Consider the following 20,364-nt stretch of genomic DNA (forward strand, 5'->3'; position numbering starts at 1 on the left):
TGTCCCCATGCCAGGGTGTACCCACACACCTCGACCTGCAGCCCCAGCCCTGGGCCCAGCCGCTATACAGAGTCCTGACTCGGGTTTCTAAAACCTTCGTTCTCAGTTCACCTCTGCTCTCATCTAGCTCTCATCTCAGATCCCAGGTTGTCTGAACTACTTTCGCCTCAGTTGCTCCACCAGGCCCTGCTTGTTAACCTGCTGCAAGCCTTGGGTCCCTGCTCCCTCCTGCTATCTGTCTTGGAGAAACTCAAGTAGTCACCTAGGCCCAGCCCCAGGGAACACCAGGGCAGAGACCTCACCATCTGACCCTCACGCAGAGACCTCACCATCTGATCCTCACCGTCATTCCCCAAACCTGTTCTTTGACTCCTCTTCGCTGTGTGGTGTGCCCTGCACTTGTCTACACCTGTAACTGTCTATATGTGTGCCCTGCCTTGCTGGGCTATCTCAGCCTCCTGCTCCTTCCTGCTACATCACCAGGCCCTGTCCTTCCATATCCAAGAGAGCACACTTATTCAGCACACACTTATTAAATACCTGCTACATTTCAGATACTGTGCCAGGCACAAAGAAGGCTCAAGTGCTGCTCTTGGTAAGGTGAGATGTCTCTATAGTTTAATCCTCTTCAAATATGATTGTTCCCTAATTCATCCTGATTTTAAAGCAATGAATCTTTCCCAACATTTAACTTGGCTCCTGTGCATTGTGCATTCTGCACATTATCTACAGTGTGCTGGACACGGGTGACACAGAGCAGAGGCACAGCCCCAGGGCCCAGCAGAAAAGATACTATACAAGTTTGTATATCTTTCTACTAAGAGATACATATACAATTTTGTACTAAGGATTTCGACCATGGGTTGCAGAGGAAGCAACTAAATCCTGGGGGATAGAAAAGGGCTATGGAGTGAAGGAAGTATTTATATTGGGGACTTAAGGGCTGAGTTAAATTACATTTTGCCCTATATTGAATGTATACTATAGGTCTATACCACATGTCCAAACTTCATGCCCTTGCTCATGTTATTCCTTCTGCCTGGATGTTCCTTCCCTCCTCTACATCATGAGAATAACATGAGCAAGGGCATGAAGTTAGTGTTCAGCATCAGTACTTAGGAATAAAAGCACAGTTGTCCAGTATGGGTGGAACACAGGTATACACAGGGGTGCGTAGTAGAATTTGAATCAAGAAAGGAAATGTGGGTCTAATTTGAAGCAGGGCGTGGGCTGGATTGGGGGGTAGAGAACAAAACAAAGAAGTCCTTTGGAGCTCATTTGATTAATCAAACATTACTGTAATAAAGACTTATTACAGGTCACCAGGGAGATGACAAGTTTATCTGTCAAACTACCCAAAACTTACTGAGTTGATAAAGGATCTCTCTTGAGATTTGTACCCTGGCCCACTAACAAGGACAAGCTCAGCCTCCTCCATCGAGTCTTGAGACTGTCAGAGCTTCACTATCTGTCTGTGCTGCTACTGGAATATATGCTCAGAGAAAGGTCCGGCATCAGCGCTTTGTAGGAGTTCAGATATGTTGGTATGACATCTCCCCGCAGATGCAAACTTGTCTGATTGTAGAATTGTTAGGACTTGGATAGGCTTGCTAAATTTTATCACTTTCCTGGAAAAGAAAAGAACATAACACTGAAAAATGGCCTTGGATTGGTTCCGTGTTAATCCACCAGCATGCAGTGTCGCTCAGTGCTTGAGATATGAGACCTCTGGTACTTTTAAACATTTATCAAGAATAACCTTCCAACTGGCATCATTCTTTCAATGTTCAGTTTCTTTTAGAGAATTGTTTTGTCTACCATAAGAGTATTATTGAGGACACTATTCACCATGTTACAAAATGTACTCTTTATAAAAATCCACTCAGAAAATTTCTTAGGTCATAGTCTCTACAAAAACTGTGTTTCTCCTTAACAAATAGGTTTTTAAAATCTTCCGTATATTGGATAAAGTAACACATGCAATCTTCCTTTTGGCTACAGATATATTTGAAGACCACCCATAGCAAGTATATAGGATTTGTGATATGTAGGCTTAATCTTTTACCCAAATTCATTGTGGGTCATTTCCTTTGTAAGTCCCTCTCCTTCTTCTACCCACCTCTAAATAATGTTGTTTAGATTTTTATGTGTACAAATAATCTACCTTCAATCCTTTTTGGAACAAGACTAGAAGATAAAGCATACCTCTACATATAGTCTCATCTATTTAGAATATTTTACTAAAATAGGACAGTTTAATTGTAACCTTTATCTTTATAATGAATGAATGTATAGATAAATATATGAGAACATGGAAATACAGCCCTTCTTCTGGTAGACAGAGCTAGTCTGAGAAACATTTTTAAGAAGTCTTTAAAGATAAGAATTCCATTCAAACTGAACAAATGGATGACCAAGTGTCAGACACACTCTTACTTCAGATTTACCAAAAAGTGCTTCTTCCATTATTAGGTCTGCTAATCAGTGACCTTCTCTGTTTGCCAAAATAACTTCTAAAGCATTGCCTAACTAATTCATTGATTCTTATAGAAAACAAAATAAAATCTCCTGTCTTTGACTGAAATATTTTTCTCCACTCTCCTTCCTCTAGCAGACAGAGGCAACATGATCATTTAGGAAAAGTTAGTGAGTGAGAACATTTCACTTCATTAATGGGTATTTGTTTTTCTCCTCTTTTTCCTGTCAGCCACAGATTCTGCTCAGGGAGTTTCTGTTTCTTTAAGTTTTTTGTTTGTTTTTGATCCTGAGATTACTTCCTCATTTTTGTGCATTATGTACAGTAATATTTCACTTCCACTTTGTTTCAAGATGAAAATGGAGGAATTTAAAGAAAAAGCTGGCATATTCCACATGACCTTGGATAGTCTAAAGCAGTCAGAGCTCATTGGTGGTTAAGACTTGAGTAGATTGTACATAAAAAGTAGTTTGTTTGTTTGTTCAGTTTAGCAGAGTAATAAGTTGGTCCAGTTAACAAATCAAGTCAAGGTGTTGACCCTGAAATGGTAATCAATTCCTTTGTTCCCAAGAGTTATGGTGGTGGCAGTTTTGTAAAAGCAATCATTCTGATGGTACTAGGTGCTATAATTAAGGCATTGGAATCCCCTGTGAAGTTAAGAGCAGATGTACTGTGTAGGCTCTCTCTATTTACTAGCTACTAAAGCATACTGTGTCCAGCTAATGACATTCACAATACTACAGTGTTCCCCACGTTCACACTAACAAGTGTATTAACTAAGTCCTTAAAATCAGATTCTTCCCTTACCCCTTCTTCTCCACTCAGTAACAGAAAGCCTTCAACAGGCATCAGAGAAGGACAGAAGAAAGATGTCTGAGGTCAGTGCCAGGCAGCCCTGGCAGAAGGGAAAATTCTGTTGCTACAGTCAGTAACTTCTGTGTTCTGTGCTTCCCCCTGAGCTCCCCAAGCCACATCCTCATGGTGCCTCAAACCACAGGCCTCTGAGCTGAGGCAGCATGGTCCGAAATGCTCTCACAGAATGATGGCTGAGTATAAAGGGCAGAAATGAAACCTCTGGGGCGTGAGTGGGTGGAGCAAGTGCTCACCATGCCCCTCATAGCAAGAAAACCACCTGCATATGTAGCCTTTGTGCCTGTTGCGTGCTCCTGTCTTCCTACCTATCTCAGTGGCCAGTGTGGACAAAACCCTCCCCCTGGACACTGGTGGGAACTGAGGCTGCTATCCGGACCCACTTCACTACCTAGGTCTTTACTATCTAAGGAGACATTTTGAACAGGTGGTCTAGATGGGAAGGTGACCTCCTCAGCATTGAGAAGTATGTGATCAATAATGTAACTTCTCACATTATTAATAATGGCCAACTACTTACATAGCATTTAAATCTCACCACTACTGTATGAAATGGGTATTGTTGTTGTTATTATTCCACAGATGAGGAAACCGATGTCCATAAAGTTTAAGCAACTTCTGTGACAAGCAGCTTGTCAGTAATAAAGCCAAGCTTTGAATCTGGGCACTGAGTGAAGTGTGAATCTGTGCTTTTAACCACTGCTCCATGCTACCTTTAAGCGATAAATCTACACCAAGTATCTAAGTCTGCACAGCCAGTCAGAATTTAGACATATGTCTGACAAGTATGGGGCATGTGGTTAAATTTGGAGATGACATTTCTTTCTCATAGAAGTGACTCCTGTACAATATATGAAAATCAGAACCAACCGAATAAATAAGAGCCAGTGTAAACTCCTTATGTAGGTGAGATGGCCTTCAAGAGAAGCAGAAACATTGATCAGTTGCCCCCCATATGCCCCACTACCAGGGATTCAAACCTGCAACCTAGGTATATGCCCTGACCAGGAATCAAACCCACAACTTTTGGTGTATGGGGCGACACCCCAACCAAATGAGCCACCCCAGGGTGACAGTTCCGTTTTAAACATCTCTTTGTGTGCTTTGGAGATCTTGTGCTTTAGTTAATCACTGTGTTGCCACTTGACACATACTTACTGAGCACCTATAGATTGGTGTTAAAACTTGAACCCAGATTAATTTTCCTCCTCAAAAAAATTCTGTTAAAGAATTTGACCACATAGTGCTCTCAGACAGCAGTGTGTCTGTGTGGGGCGAGGGGGATGGGAAGTAGGGGGTTTGCCTAGAGCTCCCAGTGTACAGGAGAGAAAATAATTAAAAATCAGAATGTAATCTAATTCAAAATCAAAAGTCATCCTCATTTACACCTTTGTGAAAATTGTGAGTTGGCAAATTAATGAGACTGTTGCCTGGGATGAAGTCTGCCCTTAGCCTGTGTAATTAGCAAAAAATGAGAGAGACCTCAGTGGGTCCTATGGGTGAGCAAGAGAAAATGATTCCCTCACGGAAATGGAGTCATTAAAAGCACAAGAGCACTAAGGTGCTGGGGCCCCTTCCAGGGATGTGATACCTGGGCCACCGCAGGAACAGCACAGTCAATTGTGTCTGTGGAGCCTCCCCCAGAGTCACCCTGTCCTCCAGGTAGGAAGGGAGAGGACTAACATCTATTGAAACCTTGCTATGTGCTATCCTCTGTGACAGACACTTTATATATATTGTCTCACTTAAAAAATGCCAGAAGAGCTCATGAGTTTTTGTCTTTGGCTAGGGTGATGCATGCACAGTCCAGCCTTGACCCACAGAGTGACACAGGCATGACCACCATTGTCATGGCAGTTACCTTGCCACATGCAAATGACACAGAAGAGGTCATCTAAAAGCAAAAAGAAAAATCACTATTAACATTTTGGCCTATAAACTTACATTCTTTTTTTAAAAAATTGTGTTCAATTATCAAAATGGGATTATACTATGTATTGGTTCAAACCTGCTTTTTAACTCAAAAGCTTTTACATGCTTATTAAATATTCTTCTACAATATCATTCTAGTAGTCATAAAGAACTCAGTTATAGGTATTTTCATAAATCCTTTTTATCAATCCCAAGCTGTAGAATATTTAGGTTGCTTTCAATTTTCTACAATTTTAAACAATGTTCTAATTAACATTCTTATAGATATCATTACAAGATTAGCCATTTTTTAAAAAAAGGTAAATTCTGCCCTGGCTGGTATGGCTCAGTGGATTGAGCACCAGCCTGCAAACCAAATAAATGGTCACTGGTTTGATTCCCAGTCAGAGCACTTGCGTGGGTTGGGGGGCAGGTCCCCAGTAGGGGGTGCATGAGAGGCAACCACACATTGATGTTTCTCTCCCTCTCTTTCTCCCTTCTCCTCTTTCTAAACATAAAATAAATACAATCTTTAAAAAGAAAAGGTACGTTCCCAGCATGTAAATTTCTGGACAAAAGAATATAGACATTTTTAAAGTGAAACTTATTGAGGCATAATTCACATACAGCAGAATTGGACCTTTTAAGGTACACAGGTCTTTGAACTTTGACAAATGCATGTCATATAACCACCACCACAATTAAGTTATATAACACTTATAAGCATGTTAAAGTTTTTGAGGCATGTTATCAAATTATCTGCTAGTAAAATCATACCTATTCCTATCTACCATCAGCCTATGAAAGGTGAACATTGGGTATTCTCCTTAAAAAATTTAAAAATAAAAAAGATTTTCCAAATCAGTAAATGAATGTTTCCATCTCTTTTTAGGTTACAGTTATTTGATTACTAATGGAGTTGCATATTTTTTCATATGTTTATCTGTTTTATGTGTTATAGTGTGAATCTTCATTTACATCCTTGGCCTGTATTTCTAGCCAACTACTTAACTCTTTCTTATTTGTAAGAGCTATTGGGGGCTGGAGTGAAGAAGTAACCTGTCACGTTACAAATATGTTTTCTCTTGTTCTTTGCCTCCTTTAATATTTTTCCCTCAAAAGTTTGAAGTTTCTGTAATCTCTCCAGCTATTTTTTACAGATTCTATTTTGGAAGTAATCTTCATAAAGTCCTTTCCCACTTCATGATTATTTAAATACTATATTTGCCATTTTTTAATTTAAATCTTTAATTCATCTGGAATTTATTTTGAATATTTTTAAATTTTTTTATTTATGATACATTTTCCATTACCGTTTAGTCCCCTTATACCCCTTTCTCCTCACAATCACCACACTGTTGTCCATGCCCATGAGTCCTTGTTCCTTTTTGCTCAATCCCTCCACCCCCAAACTTCCCCCTGCCTTAGCTGTCTTCCTGCTCTCTATCTATAGTCTGTCTCTATTATGCTTGTTAGTTTGGAAGGTTCATTAGATTCCACATATGATTGAGATCAAATGGTATTTGTCTTTCTCTGACTGACTTATTTCACTTAGCATAATGTTCTCCAGGTCTATCCATACTGTTGCAAAGGGTAAAATTTTCATCTTTTTTACAGCTAAGTGGTATTCCATTGTGTAAATGTCCCATAGTTGTTTTATCCACTCAGCTATTGATGGACATTTGGGCTGCTTCCGTATCTTGGTGATTGTAAATAACACTGCAGTGAACATAGGGGTGCTTGTGTTATTTCAGATTAGTATTTTAGATTTTTAGGGATATATTCCCAGAAGTGGGACTGCTGAGTCAAAAGGCAGATCCATTTTTAATTTTTGAGGTATCTCCATACTGCTTTGCACAGTGGCTACACCAGTCTGCATTCCCACCAACAGTGCAAAAGAGTTCCCTGTTCTCTACATCCTCATCAGCACTTCTTGTTTCTTGATTTATTGATGGTAGCCATTCTGACAGGTGGGAGATGATATCTCATTGTGGTTTTAATTTGCATTTTTCTAATGATTAGTGATGTTAAGCATCTTTTCATGTGTCTGTTGGCCATCTCTGTGTCCTCTTTGGAGAAGTGACCATTCAGCTCCTTTGCCCATGTTTTAATTGGATTGTTGTTTGGTTTTTTTTTGGTGTTGAGTTTTGTAAGTACTTTTAAATTTTGGATATTAACCCCTTACAAGATGTATTAGTGAATATGTTCTCCCATTCTGTGGGTCATTTTTTTTTATTTTGTTGATGTTTTCCTTTGCTGTGCAAACACTTTTTAGTTTGATGTAGTCCCATTTGTTTAGTTTCTCTTTTGTTTCTCTTGCCTGGGGAGATATACACAATGAAATAATGCTATGAGCAATGTCCTAGATTTTGCTGCCTATGTTTTCTTCTATGAAAGATTTTTATGGTTTCGGGTCTAACATTTAAGTCTTTAATCCATTTTGAATTTATTCTTCTGTATGGAGTAAGAGGGTAGTCTAGTTTCACTTTTCTGCATGTATCTGTCCAATTTTCCCAACACCATTTATTGAATAAACTATCTTTGGACCATTTTATGTGTTTGCTTCCTCTGTCCAAATATTAATTGACTATAAAGGTGAGGGTTTATTTCTGGGCTCTCTATTCTGTTCCATTGATCTATATGTCTGTTTTTATGCCAGTATCATGGTGTTTTGACTACTATGGCCTTATAGTATCATTTCATATTAGGTAGCATTATTCCTCCAACTTTTCCTTTCTCAGGATCACTGTTGTTATGCAGGGCCTTTTGTGGTTCTTATGGTTCTGTAACATGCAAACTGGGCTTCAGCCACTTGGTGCCCTTATATATGACTCAACAATTCATGTTGAAGGAAACAGGTTTTTATGAACAGGGTTCCAACCTTGGGGAGGCTGACAGGACTGCTGCTCTGATCCCTTCTCTCCCATGAGACCCAGAACTTCTCTTGCATGAAAATCTACAAGCCAAAACTATGCCCAGAAATCTCCCATTTTCCTATCTCTCCTTAAGTCAGTGATGCAAACATATCTCCATCCTCTCTGGTATGTGCACTTGTGGGTTTCAGTGTCACCTTCTTCTCGCAGCAGCTCTCTCCTTCAGGTTCTGGGGTGTGCTGCTCCCAGTTTCCATGTAGCCATCCAGAAACTGTGTGGCATACTACTTTGGATTATAGTGTCCCAGATGCTGGAGCCCAGGGAGGCACATGTCCCTGCGTGGGACCCTGCCTCCAGGAGTAGACTCCCATTCATCAGGATCTAAGACCCTGTGGGCCTGGCATCTGCTTGGTCCAGTGAGCACTCCTGTCCATGACGGGGGCAGGGCCAGAGGCCCAGAATGTCCAAATACCAAAAGCCCAGAGAGAGAGCTTGCTCCAAACTTGAAACCAAGAGTGACTTTGTACCAAGAGGCCATACCAAGAGTATGAGTAAGGGAGAGAGAGCTTTTCTGCCCTTTATGTTTTTAATTATATTTTATTGATAATGCTATTATAATTGTGCTGAGTTATCCCCCTTTACCCCCCTCCACCTATCACTCCCCACACACACTCCCTCAGGCTATCCCCCATCATTGTTCATGCCCATGGGTAATGCATATAAGTTCTTTGGCTACTCCATTGCCTATACCATGCTTTACAACCCCATGGCTATTCTGTAACTATCTATTTGTACTTCTTAATCCCCTCACCTCTTCACTCATTCCCCCATACCATCCTCCCATCTGGCAACAATCAAAATGATCTCTGAATCCATGATCCTCCCTTTACTTTAAAAGTTCCTCCCAATATCCCATGTGTGCAGGAAGCCAGTGGGAGTATCCAGCCTTTCCTATGATGCATCAGTGTCCACCATTTTTGTCATCTCCCCAGTGTCTTTGACCCTCTTTCAGGTGCCATCTTTAGTCAGGCAAAAGTTTGCCAGCCACACACAGGTGCACATGTGTACGTTAGTCCAGGCTGGGGCAACTCACCCCCACAACTCATGGAGGCACTGTATAAAACACCCCCTCTGCCCCTGAACTGTGTCATGAGTCACTCTGCCAATGTGTGTTCTCACAGTCACATTTACAGTTTGCCCTAGCAGCAGCCTCCTTCCACAGCCTCTCCCTTCAGGAAAGCATGGGCTGTTTTAATCTGCCTTTATTATACAATGTGCCTTAAATGCTCTGCCTTCTGCTCCATCAGTACCCTTTCCCACCCTCTGCCTTTTTGGAGGACCGGGGGTGTCCCCCTGTTTTCCAGGGACCTCTGGTCTGACCTACACCATTATAGCTCCATATAAATGTTGAAATATTTGTTCTAGTTCTGTGAAATATGTCTTTGGTATCTTGATAGGAATTGCATTGAATTTATAGATTGCTTTGGGTAGTATGGATATTTTTCTAATGTCAGTACATCCTATCCATGAACACAGTATGTGCTTCCACTTTTTTATATCTTCTTCAGTTTCTTTCTTCAGTGTCTTGTCATTTTCAGAATACAGATCTTTTACATTTTTTGGTTAGGTTTATTCCTAGGTATTTTATTCTTCTGTTTTCTTAATTTGCCTTTCTGTTAGTTCATTATTGGCATATAAAAATGCAGCTGATTTCTGGGTATTATTTTGTATCCTGCTACTTTGCTGAATTCATTTATCAGTTCTAGAAGTTTCTATGTGGAATCCTTGGGATTCTCTATGTACAGTTTTCATGTCATCTGCAGATAAAAACAGTTTTACTTCTTCCTTTCCAATTTGGATACCTTTTAGTTCTTCTTCTTGTCTGATTGCTGTGGCTAGGACTTCCAGAACTATGTTGAATAAGAGAGGTGAAAGCAGATATCCCTGTTTTATTCCCAGTCTTTAGGGAAACACTTGTAGTTTTTGCCCATTGAATATGATGCTGGCAGTGGGTTTGTCATATATGGCCTTTTTTATGTTTAGGTATGTTCCTTCTATTCCAACTTTGCTGAGAGTTTTTATTATAAATTGGTACTGGATTTTATCAAAAGCTTTTTCTGCGTCTGTTGATATGATCATGTGGTTTCTATCTTTCATTTTGTTTATGTGGTGAATCACACTTATTGATTTGGGAATGTTGTACCAAGCTTGCATTCCTGGAATAAATCCCACTGGATCATGATGTATGATCTTTTTGATTCATTGCTGTCTTCAGCTGGCTAATATTTTGTTGAGGATTTTAGTGTCTATGTTCATCACAGATATTAGCCTACAATAATCTTTCTTTGTAGTGTCTTTATCTGGTTTTGGAATTAGGATAACGTCAGCCTTGTAAAATGAGTTTGGAAGCCTTCCCTCCTCTTGAATTTTATGAAATAGTTTGAAAATGAGAGGTGCTAGTTCTCAGAATGATTGGTAAAATTCCCCTATGAAGCCATCCAGTCCAGGGTTTTTTGTTGTTGTTGTTGTTATTGTTGTTGTTGTTGTTGGGACTTTTTTTATTACTGCTTCAATTGTCACTAGGTGTAATCCATCTATGCAGATTCTCTGATTCTTCCTGATTTGGAATATTGCGTGCTTCTAGAATTTATCCATTTCATCCATGTTGCCCAGTTGTTGGCATATAGTTGTTCATAATATTTTCTTACAATGCTTTGTATTTCTTTGGTGTCAGTTATTATTTCTCCTCTTCTATTTATGATTTTATTTCCTTATTTGGGTCTTCTCTCTTTTTTTCTTGATGAGCCTCAGTGTAGGTTTGTTAATCTTGTTTATCTTTTCAAAGAACCAGCTCTTGGATTCATTGATCTTTTGTATCATTTTTTAGACTCTATTTCATTTATTTCTGCTCTGATCCTTATTATTTTCTTCTATCTACTCACTTGGGGGTTTTTTGTTTTGTTTTGTTTTTCTTTTTCAAGTTGTTTTACTTACAAAGTTAGATGTTTATTTGAGCTTTTTCTTGTTTTTGAAATAGGCCTAAGTCTATGAATTTCCGTCTTAAGATTGCTTTCCCAGTGTCCCACAGATTTTGGATTGTTGTGTTCTCTTTTTCATTTGTTTCACGGTATCTTTCGATTATTTTCTTGACCTCATTGTTGACCCATTCACTGGACCATGTAATTAATTGGGTCATGACCCATTTAATTACATGTCATTGAGCTGATAGGTCTCTGCATGTTTTTCAGCATTGTTCTTGTGATTGATGTCTAGTTTCATAGCATTGTAGTCAGAGAAGATGCTTGATGTGGTTTCAGTCTTCTGAATTTATTGAGACTTGTTTTGTGTCCTAACATGTGATCTATCCTAGAAAACATTCCATGTGCACTTGAAAGTATGTATATTCTGAAGCTTTGGAGTGAAAAGCTCTGAAGATATCAATTAAATCCCTTTGATCTAGTGTGACGTTTAAGGCTGCTGTCTCATTGTTGATTTTCTGTCTGGAAGGTGTATCCATTAAGTCACTGGGGTATTAAAATCCCTCACTACAAATGTACTTCTGTCAGTCTCTCCCTTTATGTTCATCAAGATTTGCTTTACATATTTAGGTGCTCCTATGTTGGGTGCTTAAATGTTTACTAGGGTTATATCCTCTTGTTGGATTGTCCCCTTTATCATTATGTTGTGTCCTTATTTGTTTCTTACCATAGCCTTGTTTTTCAAGTCTATTTTGTTGGATATAAGTATTGATACCCCAGCTTTTTTTCCCCTTCCATTTTCATGAAATATCAGTTTCCATCCCTTTACTTTTAGTCTATATGTGTCTTTTGATCTGAGGTGAGTCTCTTGGAGGCAGCCCATATATGGGTCTTGTTTACTTATCCATTCAGCTACCCTCCGTCTTTTGGTTGGAGAATTAAAGCCACTTATATTTAAAGTGATTATTGATAGATATGTATTTAATGCCATTTTATTGTTAGATGATTTTTACTTTTTTTTTCTTTCCTTTTTTTCTTCTTAAAGCAAGCCTTTTAACATTTGCCATAGTACTGGTTTGGTGTTAACAAACTCCTTTAGTTTTTTCTTGTCTGGGAAGCTCCTTATTCCTCCTTCAATTTTAAATGATAGCATTGCTGGGTAAAGTAACCCTGGTTGTAGGTCCTTGAATATTTCATGCCCCTCCCTTCTGGCCTGAAGTGTGTCTGTTGATAAATTAGATGACAATAGAATTGGTGCTCCCTTATAGGTAATTTACCTGCTTTTCTCTTGCAGCTTTTAGTATTCTCTCATTGTCTTAAGCCTTGCCATTTTAATTATGATATGTCTCGGTGCAGGCCTCTTTGGGTCCCACTTATTTGGGGCTTTCTAAGCTTCCTGGATTTGTGTGTGTTTTTCCTTCACCAGATTAGGGAAGTTTTCTTCAAATAGATTCTCCATCCCTTGTACACTCTCTTCTCCTTCTGGTGTTTCCATAATGCAGATGTTGCTGTGCTTCATGTTTTCCAAAATGTTTCTTAAGCTCTCCTCACTTTTTAAATTATTTTTTCTTTCTGCTGCTCTCTTGGGGGTTTTTTCCTACCTTCTCTTTCAAATTGCTGATTTGGTCCTTTGCTTCATCTAACCTACCGTTTATTCCTTCCAGAGTATTATTTATTACAAAGATTACATTATTTATTTGTGACAGGTCCTTTTTTTATGGTTCCATGTCTTTTTTCATGATGTTGAGTATGCTTATAATGATTACTCTAATCTCGTTATCTGATGAATTGTTTGCCTCTACTTCATCTAGTTCTTCTGTGGGTTAATTCTCTTGTTCTTTCACTTGGGGTCTGTTTCTCTGTTTCCCATTTTGGCTGCTTCTTTGTTTCTAGATCTTATGTAGATCTGCAAAGACTCTGGTGCAGACCTTTGTCACATGCAGCTTGTGGATGGACCTGGGCCACCTGTTTGGAGCTATTAGTGATCCACAGCATATGGCTCCCTCTGCTGGGCCTTTTTGTGTGCAGAAACAACCAGACTGCACACTAAGGCCAGTTTTTACCACCAGTGGACCAGTGGAGGGTCAGCTAAAGTCTCAGACCTCCTAGTAATCCACCTTAGTTGTTAAACTTAATCAATGGCATAGCTTAAAGCTATATCAGCAGCCTGGCTTAACCTACACAGGATGGGGCAGTGTAATTCCTGTGGGCAGCACTATTACTTCCCCTCAGGCTGATGCCACTCACCTGTCTAAGAAAGACAGCCTCTGTAGTGTGGGAAATGGCAAGACACCCTCTGCAGTATGAAGGAATCCTGGAGGCTGTTCCTTCAGTTCTCTCCCCAGAGCCATCAGTCCCAGTCTCTCTCATATGTATCTAGTCCACACAGCCCTGCCTCTGCTGGAGCCCATAGTAAGTGGCTACAAACAAAATTTTGCGCATCGGCCCTTTGAGAGGCTCTCTGCATCTCCACCCATCTTGCCCTGGCAAACAGAAAGCCTGCTGCTTTTCACAGCTGGATGTTATCTGGGTTCCTTCGTGGCTTGGTGCTATAGGCTGGGAGGCCAGCTTGGTGTTTTGACCCCATACTTCTCACGGAGAACCCTCTGGCCACTGAAATATCCCTCTGAAACTTCAGCTCCCACCCATGGGAACCCAGCTAGCCATCTCTTGCCTCCGGACTCCCTACCAGTCACATAGTGGTAAAGTGGTTTTTTCCTGTCTGTCCATGGTTATGAGGCTTCTCTCCAGCTAGTGGTCATTTGGATATTCAGGATGATTTCTCCACAATTTAGTTGTAATTCCAGATTGGTCCTGGGAGGAGGTTAGTGTAGCTCCCACTTACTCCCCCACCATCCGAGGTCTCTCCCTGGAATTTAATTTAGTATATCACATGAGGTAAACTTTACTTTTCCCCAAAATGATGAGCCAGTTCTACCAGCCCCATGAATCAAATAATAGATTTTCCCTATTAATCTGAGAAGCCACCTTTCTATTGATTATATACTTAGATATGTCTCTGAACTTTCCATTCTGTTCCACAAATTTTCTTATCTTTTTTGTGGAAAGAATAGGTATTACTTCATAAATTTAAAATATTACAGTTTTAAAATGTTTATTATCTAGTATCAAAAGTACTGTTTTTTCATTACTCTACTTCTTCAAAATGTTCTCTAGGGCCCTAATTATTCCAGATGAAATTAAAACCCAATCTTTTATTGAAATATTATTGTATTTATACATTAACCTGAGAAGAGTTTGCATCTTTCTAATAAGCATCCAGTCATCCCTGAGAAACAGGCTGTGCTGCTCCACATGTTCAGGTTTTCTTTTTCGTGCCTCGGTAAATTTTTAGTTTCTAAATATGGGTTCTGCATGTTTTGTATGTGTGTTTATCCAGGAATCATAACTTTTTGCTGCCATTATTCATAGCATCTGTCTTTTCACTATACTTTCTAACTGGCAACTCCTATTCATAACATTATATTTATTAATATCATAAAAAGCTAGTTTAATAAAAATGAGTTAAAATAGTATTTTAGTTTTTCTCCTCCTTTGGTGTTCCAAGAAGACAGTTAAGTTATTTGTAAATACTAACAATTTTACCTTCACTTTTCTGATTTTATATTTCATTTCTTTTTCCTGTACTCCTTATTCAAAATTATTGTAACAACTGTTAATTTCAGGTAATTCTTCACATCATTACATTTTAGTTACATATTGTTACATGTTACTTTCATAAAATTAATAGTGGATTTTAAGAGTAATTTCTGATGAAGTACTCTTGCAATTTTGGAATAAACCTTACTTAGCTATGGTGTGTTATTCTTTTAACATTTTATTCAGTGTTTTATTTGAAATATTTATGTTTATTATTGCTAAATTCAGTTTTCTTTAACATTCTATCTTTGTCAAGTTATGATATTACTGTTTGGTTATTCTAATGCTATCAAGTTGGAAATCCTGCATCTTTTTCTATGCTTTGGAACAACTTAATTGGCATAATCATTCCTGTTGTTTCATAAGTGGATTTAGCTCACCTGTGTCATCTAACTCACCTGTATCACCTGTATCATCACCAGCCATAGCATTTTTTAAAGCCCCCTTTCACTTATTCAGAATTCGTATTAAAATTCCAAAGTTCAGTCAAAAATTTTGAGAGTAAAACAGTAAAAAGCCAATTCATGCCCTGGCTGGTGTGGCTCAGTGGGTTGAGTGCTGGCCTGTGAACCAAAAGATCTCTAGTTCAATTCCTGGTCAGAGCACATGCCTGGGTTATGGGCCAGGTCCCCAGCTGGGTGCATGGGAGAGGCAACTACGTATCTCTCACACACTTCTGTTTCCCTCTCTTTCTCCCTCCCTCCCCCTCTCTCTAAAAAAGCAGATAAAATCTTTTTTAAAAGGCTATTCTTTTTTTTAAAAAAGCACTAATTCATATGTTTTCTTAGAATAAAACAACTAAATAAAGATGAACACTAAATCTCAAAACTATGTTTTCATCATTTCTGTGGATTCCATTAATTCTTGGTGAAGATTGTTTATGTTTATATACAGTTTATTGATTACAGTATTGTGTTCAAAAACTGACTCATTACTCTTCAGAGACTACAGAAATTTCCATCCTCAATTTCTAGGGAAGAATTGAAGTAAACATATAGACTCAGAAATAAGATGAACCATAACAATATCATTAGTTTTCCTTGAGCACATCTGGATATATGTAACTACACTCAAGTGCTTAAGAAATGACAAAAACATCTCATCAAGCTTTTCATCTGAGGCCAGGGACCTACCTTGTTTGTGATGGTTTCTTCTCACAGACAGAGTAATGCTGTGCAAATTCCAGTATTGCCCAGTAGTCTCTAGCCTACTTAGTTACTATAACAACAGTAACAGCATTTTTTTTTCTTTCTTATCCAGGACGTGTGTGCTAAGGCTTATCTAGCCCTTCGTCATCACACAAACCTACTGATCATCCTGTTCTCCATGATGCTGATGACGGGAATGCCCCAGTTAACAAGCAAAGAAGATATTGAATATATTCGAGATGCTCTAACAGTGGGGAAAAATGAGGAGGATGCTAAAAAGTATTTCCTTGATCAGATTGAAGTTTGCAGAGACAAAGGATGGACTGTGCAATTTAACTGGTTCCTACATCTTGTTCTTGGCATCAAGCAAGGAGAGAAACATTCAGCCTAATACTTTGGGCTACAATTAAAAACAAGTTATTGTTCCAAAGCTTTAAATCAGCATGTCGATCATTGATCTTGGATTTAAATTATAACAGGACATTATGAAAGCTGGCACCTCAGAAATATAGCTCTTTCCCTAGTCGGACTCTTTACTGGAGAAAAATATTGGCACATCTGATTGTTTAAGTAACATTCAGTTCTAGGTCTATGTGCAGGTTTGGTTCTTTCTCATTTGTCTCAGCACCTTTGGAGAATATTCTAAGTTTAAAAAGACTAATCCCTTCCTCGTTGTACCTGACGTTTTGACTATCTTATTATTGAGTGCTTCTGGAAATTCTTTAGAATAATTGGTGACGTCTGTTTTCATCTGGGTTTACTCTCAATTTTGGTTATCCTTGTGTTCCTCAAGCTCTTTACAGAAAAAGGTGTAACCATTGTAATCTTTGTCTCATAGCTTAAACAATATTTTCAAACATCCTCTCCATGTCTGCAGATGTCAGTGATGTGCTGAAAGCAAGGAAAGTGAGTTAGTCTTTTCAGTGCCTTTTGCAATTATGTTCTTTTACAGTGTACAACTGAGATAAACAAACACAAAATGGAAAATCTGAACCTTTGTGCCTCAGCCCTTCTCTACTGGTCTGGTTCCAAGATTATGAGTAGGAAAAATAGAGATGAGACTATTTATCCCACTCTGTCCACAGGGTGAATTATTAGGCACAACTATTACAGCTTTTTCCAGCACAGAAACAGGAATTAACTAAAGGGACTCATTGTTTTTGCCTTTATATTTTTTCCCTCCCTTTCCTCCTGCCTCCCTTCTTCCTCTTGCCATAGCTCTTTACTCAGAGTTGTGAAATCTTCAAGAACCCATTTACCTTAGATTCAAAAATTAGTTGAAAAAAATTACAGATTAGTTTCCACATGTATTAATTTGAAATTTTTGTCTAAGAAGCTTTTTCTTTCTGTTTTAATGGAAGAAGATATTTGCCAGCTAGAAAGTACTCAAGTTAGGAAGGACACTACTTGCCCTAACTATCTCTCAGTTTAAAGAACTTTCAAACTTTGACACATTCTTCAGATTTCCTAAAAATAATTGAAATGTGTTTTTAAAAAACTATTTTCATCTATTATATATTTTGATATTTATTGGAAGTGTTTAACCTTTGAGAAAGATCACTAAGTTATTTATAAAATATTTTTAAATTACCTATAGTTAATACTTTACAAAAGAATAATTCTGTTAGCAGTATCTAACTTTATTAATATGAATACATGTTAAATCTGAAATTTTGCTAAGTAGATAGATACCTGGTTTGGTGTAGCCCAAACCTTACTTTTGTGTATGCAGAAGTTCAGTGGTTCTTAACCCTGGCTGCAAATAAGGATCACCAGGATACTTTTAAAAATACCCCACCTGAGCACCAACGTCAGGTTATAATTTCTTTGGGATGAGGCCCACACATCAGTGTTTTTCTAAGTACTTAGGGTGATTGTAATACACAGCGTTCGAAAGCCCTGCGTGGCCTTTGAGGGTATAGGTGGCACTGCTTCCTCACCCACAGAGCCTTTCCCCGGCTCATAAGGGGGCTAGAAAGAACTCTTTCTTACCAACTTGTCTTTTAAAATCATGTTCTGTCCCCCTGTACAGAGGACCATGACCTGAAATGAAATGTGTATTCCTCTGTGGTAATGAAGGATAGATATTTTATGACATTTTTAGAGCAACAATTTCCATACCATTCTTTTGAAGAAGAGTAGGAATTATGCTTTCCAATTCAGAAGAGGGTGCTTCTATTGTTTTTATAAAAAATAGCCAAGCTTGCAGAGATTCTACTTTTTATTTCAATTGCTGAACTAATCACCTTAATGATAGAAGAATTACAGAACAATGTATTTATATTTAGCTTATTGGTGCATGTGCATACATAGTTGTTCCTCAAATGAACTTGATTCTTCCATATTCCAGAGAAGGCATAATTTTAACTCTATAGACTTGCAAGTAAACAAAAATCACCTTTGTGTGCTTCCTTCATTGTTGCCAGTGAATCAATGACCCACACCTTTTACATTTTTTAAAATAATCTAGAACTAGGGTCATCTTGCTATTAAATGGAGATGCTGGGGAATTACCCACAACTCTATCTTCAATGCCAAAAAAAAACAGAAACCACAAGTCAGATGACTGAGGTCAAAGCAGCTTTTATGTATGCCTAGAACTGGCTACATAATTTTCAGAGCCCAGTGAAAAATGTAAATGCCAGGCCTGTCATTCAGAAATTATTAAGAAATTCAAGCTGGCAAAGAAGAACTTTAGCCAAGCACAGAGCCCTTCTGAGCATGGGTCACTGCACAGGTCACAAGCCCATGAAGCCGGCTGTGTGTGTGTATGTAGATAATGGTTGTGGTGCTCAGTTTTACATTTAAACCAGGCCTGTATGAGTGCAGATAACGTTCCCAGATCAAAATGTGCTTCTGTTCAAACTGAAATACCTCATGTCTGTGGCTGTGCATCAAGACCTAAAAGTAATTTAAACACCAGCCAGGAAAAGTGAAGCCAAGCAGATATCTGAGAACTCGCCCCATATGACTGCACTGGTCTGGCTCTGGTGATACTCTTGTGAAAGCAGAGCAAATGGAAACATTTAGAAAGGAAATATATCAGCTCCTAAAGAAAACTTTTTAATTTAAAACATTAACCTTATGAAATATATCTTTTACAGAAGATGAATTATTTTTTGAAAAGGTTAAATATAGGAATTCTGCAGCATAATTGGGAGGCTGTTAGTCCTATATAATTGTAAATTGTTTTTTGAAATAAGTAAAAAAATAATTTAGAAAGTAAGTTTCTGGAGCAAATTCTGACCTTTATCTGGTAAACTAGGTTCTATTTGACTATGAAATAAAATGTCAATTGTACTCTACAACATGAATAAGAAATAAAATAAATGTGGATTGTTAAAGTTTCTACTGTCTTATTTTCTACTTAATCCAACCTAACAACTCTAGCCAATAAATGTGGTTCTAGGCTGGGAGGAGACTTACACGTTTTTATGCAGGTGCTGGGGAACTGAAAGCACACACCCTGGCTACAGCACCCACGCAGAAGGCCAAGACATTTCCTCTTCTGGAAAGCCCAGTTCTCCCCACTTGCATTTGTATATTAATTAGAAATTGGTAAATGTAAATAAAAGAAAGAATCTGATATTTCATATTCTCTAGTATATACCTTTTAATGTCTAAAAAGCCATATACTCCTGAAACTCAAATCCTTTAAGAAAACTTGATTGAGGGTCCACTACCTATCAGACGCTGACCAAAGTACTGTACTCCGGGTCATGGAACAAGACCGGCCTAGACCCAGTCATTAAAAAGTATAGTTTGCTGGTGATAACAGACACTTTATAATGGGGGCTACTGTGTGTTGAATTGTATTCCCCAAAAGATACATTGAAATTCTAACCCATGGTATCTGTGAATGTAATTTTATTTGGAAATAGGTTCTAGGAATGTACAGATATGCCTCATTTTATTGCACTTCACAGATGTGGCATTTTTTTACAAATTGAAGGCAAGACCCTCCACCAGCAAAAATATTAGACTTGCTTTATTGAGATACTCGATGTATAGCAGTGGTCTGGAAAGGACCCGCCATATCTCTGAGGTCTGCCTGTAATTAAGATGAAGTCCTAAACCGATGCAACTGGTATACTTAACAGAAGATGAGGGAGAAGGCCATGTGATGGAGGCAGAAATATAATGATGTGTCTACAAGTCGAGGAACACTTGGGGCTACTAGAGGCTGGAAAAGGAAAGGAAGGATCTTCACCAGAAGCTTCCAAGGGAACAAAGCCCAGCCAACCCTTGTTTTCAGACTTCCAACTTGAAGAACTATGAGACGACAAGTTCCTAGTGTTGTAAGCCACCTAGTTTATGACACTTTGCTATGCCATCCCCAGGAAGCTAATACAGTGTCAATAACCAAAGTTTTGTGGGGGGGGGGGGGTTGGGGGGTGGATGTTGAGAGAATCACACAGTTCTTTTTTTTTAAGTAAACCTATTTGATA

General features: G+C 38.6%; 1 protein-coding gene across 4 annotated transcripts in view; it reads left to right on the top strand.

Annotated features, from left to right (window-relative positions):
* PIK3CG (phosphatidylinositol-4,5-bisphosphate 3-kinase catalytic subunit gamma) overlaps positions 1–19,264 on the top strand; it is a 42,209-nt gene extending 22,945 nt beyond the window's left edge. For all 4 annotated transcript variants that reach the window (XM_045828100.1, XM_045828101.1, XM_045828102.1 and 1 more), the window contains exon 11: positions 16,029–19,264. In XM_045828100.1, coding sequence (XP_045684056.1) covers positions 16,029–16,307 — 279 coding nt within the window. In that variant the 3' untranslated portion in view covers positions 16,308–19,264. The remainder of the gene's footprint in view (positions 1–16,028) is intronic.
* Positions 19,265–20,364: the final 1,100 nt, after the last annotated feature.

This window comes from Phyllostomus hastatus, unplaced genomic scaffold (assembly GCF_019186645.2).
Source record: "Phyllostomus hastatus isolate PE091 unplaced genomic scaffold, TTU_PhHast_1.1 phas_scaffold_78, whole genome shotgun sequence".
Classification (NCBI taxonomy): Eukaryota; Metazoa; Chordata; class Mammalia; order Chiroptera; family Phyllostomidae; genus Phyllostomus; species Phyllostomus hastatus.